This window comes from Quercus suber, unplaced genomic scaffold (assembly GCF_002906115.3).
Source record: "Quercus suber isolate HL8 unplaced genomic scaffold, Cork oak 2.0 scaffold_163, whole genome shotgun sequence".
NCBI classification, from domain to species: domain Eukaryota; kingdom Viridiplantae; phylum Streptophyta; class Magnoliopsida; order Fagales; family Fagaceae; genus Quercus; species Quercus suber.
This window is the reverse complement of record NW_027069624.1, coordinates 3,666-14,155: the sequence shown is the minus strand read 5'-3', so window position 1 is coordinate 14,155 and position 10,490 is coordinate 3,666. Positions and strand designations below refer to the sequence as shown.

The following is a 10,490-nucleotide window of genomic DNA, read 5'->3' as shown; positions in this document are numbered from 1 at the left end:
AAGAGAATGGAAAACAATCTCTAAAAATAAGTCATGCTTTTTATGTCATGAACCGATCATATCTTCACTCTACAACTATAATCTAGAGTTAAGAACTCCACGTATTAATATGTTCATGTCTATTTAAGCTTCTGTAACATATAGTTGTTTATGTACGTTTTCATATTGCAAGAATTATGACCTTCGTTTCCTAGTAAGGCTATTAATATTTGCTGGTGAAAAAAGAAAATTACGTGACTCATATGTACTAAGATGAAAAGAAAAATGAGATTAATTAAATACGTGCGTTCATGATTGCTTTAAAAAGTACAAGGTGGACAGCGTGATCTCTTTAGCTACTGTGATCTACTATTTCAAAATTCTCTAGTTTCAACAAAATTTTATTTTGAGATTTGTTTTCAAATCATTGCTATGGTAGAATGAAACCCGTCTCCCCAATATGATGAGATGGAAAAAGAAATAGCCGAGAAAATTCTCTTTCCCAGTTCCACACAAGAACAAGCATCATTTAGGGTATGTCTGGTACACTGAATGGAGATTACGACATAAATTGTAATCTTCATTACTAGTAATAAAGTGTGTTGTAATGTAATAACTAAACTTATTCATTAGTTTGGTTGTGAATTATAACATTATAATGAACTTAACATTTATTTTAGGAAATATCTTTCTCATATAATTATATTTCCTTAAAAACTATTATTTTTAAATTTAAGAGAGATGTGTGTTATTTTTTATGATTTTTTATTTTTATAATTGTTAGATATATATGGAAAGTTTGTTTATTTGGAAATATATTAAGTTTTGAAATTATTGCACTTACTAAGGAATAACTAATACAACCTTTTAAAAAGGAATAGTTACTCCTCATTTTGAAGAATAGCTATTCATAAGGAATGATTATTCTTTGTAATAAAAACATAACCAAACTAAAGAATAACTAAACCCTAAGAATAACTATTACATTACAGCGTCTATTACAACAAGGTAAATAGTCATTTTAGCAACTAGGGCCCGTTTGGCAGCCCATTTTGAATACACTTTTGAACATTTTAAATAACATTATACACATTTCCATACACTTTTTCATTAACACGTATATTAAAAGCACCCAAATAACATTACTTAAACTCCTCTACCAAACACCCCTAAAACACTAAAAACACACTACAGCAAAGAAGTTAGAGTATTCACAATAAGAAAGCTATAAAAAAAAAAAATCACTTTTAGCAACTCAATTTACAATACACCCAATATCAAAGATTCTATTTTAGCATTTAACACATTAAACTAATATAACAACACAATAAAATAATGTATTCAATACAGTAAACAACCAACGCAATCCACCCAAAACCACCATCACCGGCTGGTAGCTACAACCTCTACAAATCAGAACCCCCACCAGCGCTTCACCAACCACAACTACCATTGTGGCAACCACAACCCACCATAGGAAAAAACAGAACAAAACAATGGACCCAGCCACCACCTTTGGCCTTCCTCTTCCAAATCACAAAACCCATCCATCTTCCACTTCCACTTCCACCACCATCACAAAATCTTAGCCACCACCAAATCTCAGCAACACACTCACCATGACCCACCCCATAGTGACCCATAACCCACAACCACAATACAATACCCCACCACCCACTAAAATGAGCAAGCACAATCGCCACCCACCACGACCTTCACCCACTCCTATAACCCACTACCAGCAAGACAACCCACCACCACCACTATCTCCCCAAATTACCCCTAAAATCCAGCAACCCACAACCCCGAAACCCACCAAACAATATTGATCTTAATGAATCCAAAACGCCAACACCAAAACAACCACAAATCCAAAACACCGATCTCACCAGCCACCACACAACATCACACACCAATCTCAACCCTATCGCATGCCCACGCTGCACACCAATTTCTAACCCATTTATCACTGCTGAGAGAGGAAGGAAAGGAGAGAGATGGAGAGGCATAGAGAAAGAGGGAGAAAGGCAAAGCTGTTTGTCTGCGTGCGAGAGAGAGAGAGAGAGAGAGAGGGTAGAAACAATACACGTGTGGGAGTGAAAGTGAGCAAGTGAAAGAAAAAAAAAAATTGTTAATACCATTCAGCTACAGTGAGCTACTAGAGATAGCAGCACACTATCACTCAAAATTTTTTAGCTTTTAACTTCTTTGCTGTAGTGCGCGTTTTTAATGTTGTTGTTGCTAAAATGACTAAACCTCGTTGTGAATGCGCATTTTAAAGCTAAAAAATTGAGAGTGCATCTCTGGAGGAAACAAAAGACATTGCTAACCTATACTAATAGATTAAATGCATTGCATGTATATCTCATTGTGGGTTTGCTATTTTTAGGCCTAGTGGAATTAGTGGCTGTGTATTTTGATAGGCCTACTGAAGGTCCTTGCATTTGTAGAGTCCTCGAACTAAGAGTGCATCTGTATTTGCAGAGGTTTTTTTATAGGCATACAAGCTTTTAGTAGGGGTGGTAATTCGTGTTTGCGTGTCAGATTCGTGTCATGTTAACTCATGAGTATTCGACTATATAGTTCAACCCTAACCCAACACGTTTATTAAACGGATCATGATTCCTCAACCCTAACACAACTCATTTATTAAACGGGCCAGTTATGTCAATCTGTTTATGAGATTTTATCCAAAATAAAATAAAATAAAAATTAATTTTAGTATTAACCAAATTGATATGAACTATGAAAAACTAAACAAATAAATATTTTTAATATAAAATTCAGAACTAACAAGTAACTATATTACAAATAATAATTCAAAACTAAAGCATATCTCAATATCACAAATAATCAATCATAATATGTCAAAGAAAATAAACCACAACAACTAATAAGTTTATATACCTAGGGTTTGAATGGTATATTGGTAAAATGTCATTTAATTAAAAGGGTCAGACAGGTTAAACGGGTTTCATGTGATGGACACTAGCTCAACCTATTTATTAAACGGGTTAGTCGTGTCAATCCGAATATGACACAAATCCATTAAATCTCAATTTATAACATACTAATTTCGTGTCATGTCGTATCGAGTTCGCAGGTCGTGTCCAACTTTGTCATCCCTAGCTTTTAGATATTAATATCAGGGAGGCATGCATGTTACTTTTTAGAAAGTTATGACCTTGAATGAGGTTTAGGAAGTCCATATCTAATATATATACATATTTTATTAGAGAGTTATAATTTGAATGGGGTTTAGGAAGTCCATATCTGATATATATACATATTTTATCAGAAAACCCATCTTTCCTGATGAAATGGGGTAGGAAAGATAGCTTTTCTGATAAAATATGTTCATCAGAAAAAATGGGGTTTAGGAAGTCCATATCTGATATATATATATATATATATGTATACATATTTTATCAGAAAAGCTATCTTTTCAGATGAAATGGGGGTAACATCATTTCTACTCCCATTCATCAGAAAAACCATCTTTCTTGATGAAATGGAGGTAGCCCGCATTTCATCAGGAAAGATAGCTTTTCTGATAAAATATGTTCATCAGAATAAATGGGGTCTAAGAAGTCCATATCTGATATATATACATATTTTATCAGAAAAGCTATCTTTTCAGATGAAATGGGAGTAGAAATGAGCTATCTTTTCAGATGAAATGGGGGTAACATCATTTCTACTCCCATTCATCAGAAAAGATAGCTTTGCTGATAAAATATGTATATTTATATATATCAGATATGGACTTCATAAACCCCATTCAAGGTCATCATTATAACTTACTAATAAAAAATAGGGGAAATTGCAATTTACCCACCTGTGGTTTGGCCCGTTTTAACAATGCCCACCCGTGGTTTGAAATTTGTCACTTAACCCACCCGAGGTGACCTCCGTTAGACCCCCGTTACCCACCTCAGCCCTTTCCGTTTAAAAATCCCCTTTTCTATATAAGCTAAAAATTAGAACCCAATTAGAACACCATTTAGAACCCTAAGGACTGAGCTCTCTTCCTCTCTCAACCTTCGAACCCTAAAAAATCCCATTAGCCTTAATCCATTCCCTCTGTACTCCGGTGAAATCCTCAACATGTCTTCTTCAAGCTATTACTCCGATGCCAGTCACCATTCATGCTTTGCTGACCATTGTCGGCTATGCACTGCTCTGACCTTAAACAATTTTGGGAGAAGGTTTTATGGGTGCAACTATTATGATGTGGTGAGTAATAGTTGGGTTTCCTATTTTGTTTCGTTTTTATTTTTTATTTTTTATTTTTTTGGTTTTGATGGCTTTCTGGTTTTGTTGGCTTTATGAATAACCCAAATTTGATTTTGTTTGTAGGATGAGGAACCTACTTGTAAATACTTTAGGTGGTTGGATGGCAAAACCTATAAGCGTGGATCTGAAGTTGCACCCATTGTCCTTGCAAGATTCAGAATGTACAAGAATCAAGCAAGAGTTGCAGAGGAAAAGGAAAAGGAGGCTAGTGATAGGGAAATAGCAGCTATTGAAAGGGAAAATAAAGCCAAGCGAAGGGAAGAAAAAGCTAGGTTGAGAGAGAGGATAGCTAAAGAGAAGTTACAGAAGTACAAATTTGCACTTCTTGTGTCATGGGGGTTTTTTGCTATTTTTTATGTGTTTTCTGGCAGGAGGGGAGGATTTGGAACAAATCCATTGTGTCTGCCTTGAAGGCAAGTTGTTGTGGTTATTGTATAATTTTGGGTATAATTTTGGGTACTACCACTTTTGACAAATGCATTCCATGTATTTGGCACTATGTAATGTTGTTGTTTATTTGAATATAGTATGCAATGTGTTCTTTATGTTGTTCTTTATGTACTGTTGTTGTTTATTTGGCACTATGTAATGTTATTCTTTATTTGGCACTATGTAATGTTGTTCTTTAAGTGATGTGTTCTTCTTGATGTAATATGTTGTTGTTTATGTAATGCTACCTTCTTTATGTAATGTGATATTGTAATTTGAATAAGGTATGCAATCTGTTATTCTTTAAAAAGATTGTGTATGTTGTACATCAATTGGGTAGGCAATGACATGCACCCCACAAGATTCTGTTTACATCAATTGAAGAAGCATAAGAATTATGTTTTAAAGTAAAACCATTCCATACACCTATAATACTGCCAAATATTAATGGCTAAACACTATATATAATACTGCCATACATATATAACACTGCCAAGTTTCATCTAAGCAAGAGTACCATTCCATACTATATAATAAGCATTGTTCAAAACAAGTGGTCTCCACCAAACATTAATGGCTAAACACTGCCAAATTTCATCTACACAATAGGGTGTTCTGTCCCCACTAAGACTACAACAAAAGCACTTTACAGTATAAAGTTCTGCACAATAACAAAAAAACAAAAAAGTGGTGACATGCCATTATCAACTAAACAATTTCCCTTGTCCTTGCCACAATAACAAAAAAAAAGTAAAGTAAAGTAAAGTTCCTGCTTGCAGTCTCCAATTTTCATTTCCCAAAGACCTTGCCCTTGTCCTTGCCTTTGCCCCTGCCTGTTGAGAACATTGCACCAGATGTCTCAGCTCTTAATCCACCTCCTCCACCTCCTCTCCCAACGACCATTGGTGGTACCAACCCCCTTCGAGCCTGCAAAATACATTGAAACTCCATATCAAGATCTAATTATGTAAGTATAAAAGGGTAGTGTTTGTGTTTGTGTTTGTGTTTGTGTATATACTTAAGGATCCTGAGAGATGGGCTGGCTGCATAAGAACCATTGAGTAGTGGGTACTTTGCTTAGTGATCCGGTTGAAGCTGAAGCAGATGTTTGGGCTGGCTGTGTGTAGGGTTTGGCCATTGGATGCCTCAATGGTTGCTTTTGTGGCTGGTTGACTGGTTGACTTGCTTGATGGGTGATTGGATTTCTTATTGAATGGCTAGCTACCCCACTTGTTGGTTGACTGGTTGTCTGGTTCTCTGCTGCTTTGGTTGACTGGTTGGCCTTGGCCTTCTTGTTTGCTAATCTTTTTGACTGCCTTGCTTGCTCATTGGCTGGCTAGTTGGCTAGCTGCCTTGCAAACCTCCTCGGTGGTTGCCTAGGTGGCTGGCTGGCTGGCTGGCTGGTTGGCTGCCTGCCTGCCTGCCTGGCTGGTTGGCTACCTGGTTGGCAAACCAGGGTGGCTGCCTTCGTGGTTGCCTGGCTGGCTGGCTGGCTGGTTGCCTGGCTGGCTACCTGGCTGGCTGCTAGACTGGCTCGCTGGTTGCCTGGCTGGCTAACTGGCTAGCTGGTTGGCCGGTTGGTCCTTTTCCCTCTTGTCCCTACAAAAATAATTGTCTTGCATCAGAAATAGACTTGTAATATAATTGTCATAGTGGACACATTATTGCTTTACTTACAAATTTTTTTTGTCTCTCAATTATCTGCCTCCTTTGCCATGGTGTCTCACCAGTTATTTCAGCCTTACACCTCCTTGAATTATGCCCCTCCTAATGGTAAAACCTACATTTTATAGGTCTATATGACCTAGAGATGTTTGGCTCATCTGCATCTTTCTTCCTTTTCATTGGTGGCCTGCCTGGAGGCTTGTACACAATTGGAGCAACAGGAGCAGGTTGGCTCGTTTCAACCCATTCATCTTGGCCAGGCAATGGGGTAATCATCTCCTTATATGCAGCCACATAGGCATCCTTTCTAAAGCATGCATGCACATAATTCTCAGGCCTCTCCAGGTTCTTATAGATTGCTGCAACACCATGTTTACATGGGATTCCTGTCAAATCGCAAACTCTACACGTACAAGACTTTCTGCTAAGATTAACCACATATCTCTCATACTCATTATCAACCTCATATATATAGCAAGCTAATGGAATAGCAAAAAAAGGCTTAGAATCAACTTTCAACTGCTCAAGCTTCTGCACTATGTTTGGACAAAGGTCACTAGTGAATTTTTCTATCCCAGTCCTCTTACTGTACATTCTAGTCATCAACCTAACCCTAATCCACTCTAGCATGGCAATAATAGGCTTATCCGTAGCTTCTAGTATCATAGAATTAAATGACTCACTAAGATTATTCACATAACAATCAGGAATGGCTCTTGGAGTGAAATGTGACTTGGTCCATTGGGTTGGTTGGATATCTGCTACATACTCCCATGCTTCTCTGTCCAATTCCTTCAACTCTTGCATTCTCTTTTCAAACTCCCTAACTGTTGTTGCTGCAGCACACCTCCATAATGCAGCCTTCAACTCTAAACCCTTAAATGTTAACTTAAAGTTGTTGTAAATGTGTTTCACACAAAATCTATGTTCCATTGTTGGGAACAACATCTCCATGGCAGGTATCAATCCCTGGTTACGATACATACAATCAACAATGAACACTATCAGCTTAAGAATAAAAACAAACAAGTATAAAGCAAAAATGAATAAATAAATATTACCTTTTGCCTATCTGAAATGAACACTAGATTTAGCTCATCTGGCCTCCCAATATCCTCTGCAAATGTTTGTAAAAACCACAACCAAGAATCCTTGTTTTCTTACTCAACTACACCTAATGTAACAGGGAAAATATTGTCATTCCCATCCCTGCCAATTGCTGATAATATTTGTCCACCAAACTTGCCCTTCAAGTGGCAGCCATCTAATCCTACAAATGGCCTGCACCCCTCCAAGAATCCAACTTTCTGTGCATTGTATCTCACATACATCCTCTTGAACTTGGGTTGTGTGTTAGGCTCAGTAATCTCAGTTTGCAGGATCACCTTACTCCCCACATCAGTTACTCTTATCATCTCTGCATAGTCCCTAAGCTTCCCATACTGCAACCTCTCATCGCCTAATATGAACTCTCTAGCTTTCCTTTTAGCTCTGTACACCTGATTTATGCTCAAGTCAACATTTACATCCTGCATGACTCGATGCTTCACACCAAAAACTTCCCAATCAGGGTTTTTGTTGAAATCCTCCAAGTATTTCCTAGCCACATATGTAGAAGTGACCTGGCTATGCTTGAATGTCCTCCCACATGTACAAGTTCGAACTATGGTCTTTATCTGGAAGGTTAACTCCCCTGCAATCTGTGATATGTATACCCTCCAACCACAGTCATACTTGCAGTAGACAGAAACTTTGGTATTCTCATTAAGCTTGAACTTAATGTCCACAGACTTTCTCACTGCATATTCCCTCAAGGCAGCCCTAAACACCTTAACATTTGGGAACTTCATACCCTTGCATAACTGAGGGTTGCTCATGCCAGTGTTCTCATTAAACTCTGGATATGCCACCCTCTCATCCTCATCCTCTGAACTGTCTACGCTCCTAGCATCGTCATCATCAAGGGCTTTTTCAGCCCAATCATTATTATCACCAGCTTGATCACTGGCAGCAGCTTTATCACTGGCAACAACTTCTGGTCTCTTCCCATCATCTGTAACTTGCTCTCTCACACCATCTCCCTCATTAACATTTTCACTATCACTTTCATGCTCTCTCATATTGGGCACCTCATTGTTCTCAGCACCAAATATGTCATCAAGATAATCTGGTCCTTCATACCCTTCCTCTAGCCAATCAGGTTCATCCACATGAAAATCTTCACTACCAACAGTTTATCCATGGGTTGTTTGGTCATCCACATACACATCTCCACCAACACTGCCATCCCTTAAACCCTCAACAGGTTCTTCACTAACATCATTTTGGTCAACCACAGACTCCCTAACAGTATTGGTCACCTCCTTACAATCAGGATCCTCATCAGTATCATCATCAGTATCATTATCTTCATCATTCATTTCCCATGATTGGTCTACTGCAATTGGTTGATCTAGTTCAGCTATAGGTTTTTCAATAGCAATTGGTTCAACTTCAGGTTCTACATAAAGTGTGATTTCATTTGTTGGCCACTCAACATGTAGTTCACACATGTAGGTCACATCCTCATCTGAAGTAATTAACCTTAACCCTTGCTCTAAGTCACCACCAGGTATTAAATAATAAATCCTACTGTTAATGGGTCCTCTAGCCTCAGCACAAATGTCTTGTATCTCAAAATGACTTAGTAGATCTGGATCAACATTAGCCATTGTAGATACCTCACCACCTACATACTCTAAACCAGGGTTCCACTCAAAATTCCCACTATGGTGAATGGTAAAATCAAAACGAATTTCAATAGCCATCTGCAGGGTTTAAAACACATGCACAAACAATAGTAATTAAATACATAACCAACACATGCATAGAGACAACACACAAAAGCAAAATAATTTCAGTTGCACACCAAACTCCAAGTAACGTGGGGTCAGAGACAAGAAACACAACCAACTAAACAATTTGTCTCCATGGGACCACAAACAACCTAAACATGCATCTAACCAAAATATTTCTAGGGACCACAGTCATCAATGTCAACTATAAAAGAACAAACACACCAATGGTAAACCCAACAATGGTAAACCACTAATTTTATGACAAAAAAACTTTAATCCAAATAAACATTGGAAAAAAATAATGGTAAACCACTAATTTCATCAATCGTTACACATTGAAAAAGAATAAACACAACAATGGCAAACCCTAGCAAGTAATTTCATACATGATACAGAGGAAAACTCAAACTTCAGCACTCCTCCTTGCTTGCAAGTGTTCGGGGAGGGATTTCACTTTAGCAATCAAAGTACAGAGGGAAAGGGATTAAGGCTAATGGGATTTTTTAAGGTTTGAAGGTAGAGAGAGGAAGAGAGCTCAGTCCTTAGGGTTCTAATGGTGTTCTAATTGGGTTCTAATTTTTGGCTTATTTAGTAAAGGGGATTTTTAAACGGAAAGGGCCGAGGTGGGTAGCGGAGGTCTAACGGAGGTCATCTCGGGTGGGTTAAGTCACAAATTTCAAACCACGGGTGGGCATTGTTAAAATGGGCCAAACCATAGGTGGGTAAATTGCAATTTCTCCTAAAAAATAATATGTATGTTGTAGAATCACCTGTACCATCGGTGAATATCTAATCCTGCAACTTGACAGCTGGGCCAATAATCTAGCGCCTAATAAATCAATACATTATTCTCAGTAATCTGAGGTGTCAATACCTCAAATAAAATCCTACTTCTCCCCGCTACCAAACAACTCCAATCTCTATGAGTAGCTGCCAGTATCCACAGTTTTCACCGGATTTGAAGCTCCAGCCGCCACGGAAGCCACCCCTACGACTTCTTCTAGGTCTTAAAGTCAACCCAAAATATTTCTGGATTCTGGTCGTAGTCGAAGACGTCAAGAGAAGGAGGTGAGGGCACGTGCAATGATGCCTATGGTTGTGGTGGCATCGAATCCGGTATTTAACTTGGAGTCGGATCTGTCGGGTCGGTCACGGAGATTTAGGGAAGTTTGGATACAGGGAGAAGGTGAGGTCTGTTTGGCTCTTAAGTGTTGACACGTCAGATTGCTGAGTGGGCACTGCGTGCTTTATTTATTATTTGGCACTTTTTTTTGGTTGTACCGG

At 38.2% G+C, this 10,490-nt stretch overlaps 1 protein-coding gene across 1 annotated transcript; it reads right to left on the bottom strand.

Annotated features, from left to right (window-relative positions):
- Nucleotides 1–6,471: 6,471 nt before the first annotated feature.
- On the bottom strand, nucleotides 6,472–9,985 carry LOC112010702 (uncharacterized). The gene is made up of 5 exons (XM_065777755.1): nucleotides 9,977–9,985; nucleotides 8,635–9,176; nucleotides 7,544–8,592; nucleotides 7,431–7,486; nucleotides 6,472–7,338 (listed from the first exon to the last, which is right to left on the bottom strand). Exons 1-5 carry the CDS (start codon nucleotides 9,983–9,985, stop codon nucleotides 6,472–6,474), a joined length of 2,523 nt encoding a protein of 840 aa, XP_065633827.1.
- Nucleotides 9,986–10,490: the final 505 nt, after the last annotated feature.

Coding starts and splice junctions, on each gene's coding strand:
- LOC112010702 (XM_065777755.1), bottom strand. Junction 8,593..8,634: donor GGCAGTGTTGGTGGAGATGT/GTATGTGGATGA, acceptor AACTGTTGGTAG/TGAAGATTTTCATGTGGATG. Junction 7,487..7,543: donor TATTTTCCCTGTTACATTAG/GTGTAGTTGAGT, acceptor AAACATTTGCAG/AGGATATTGGGAGGCCAGAT.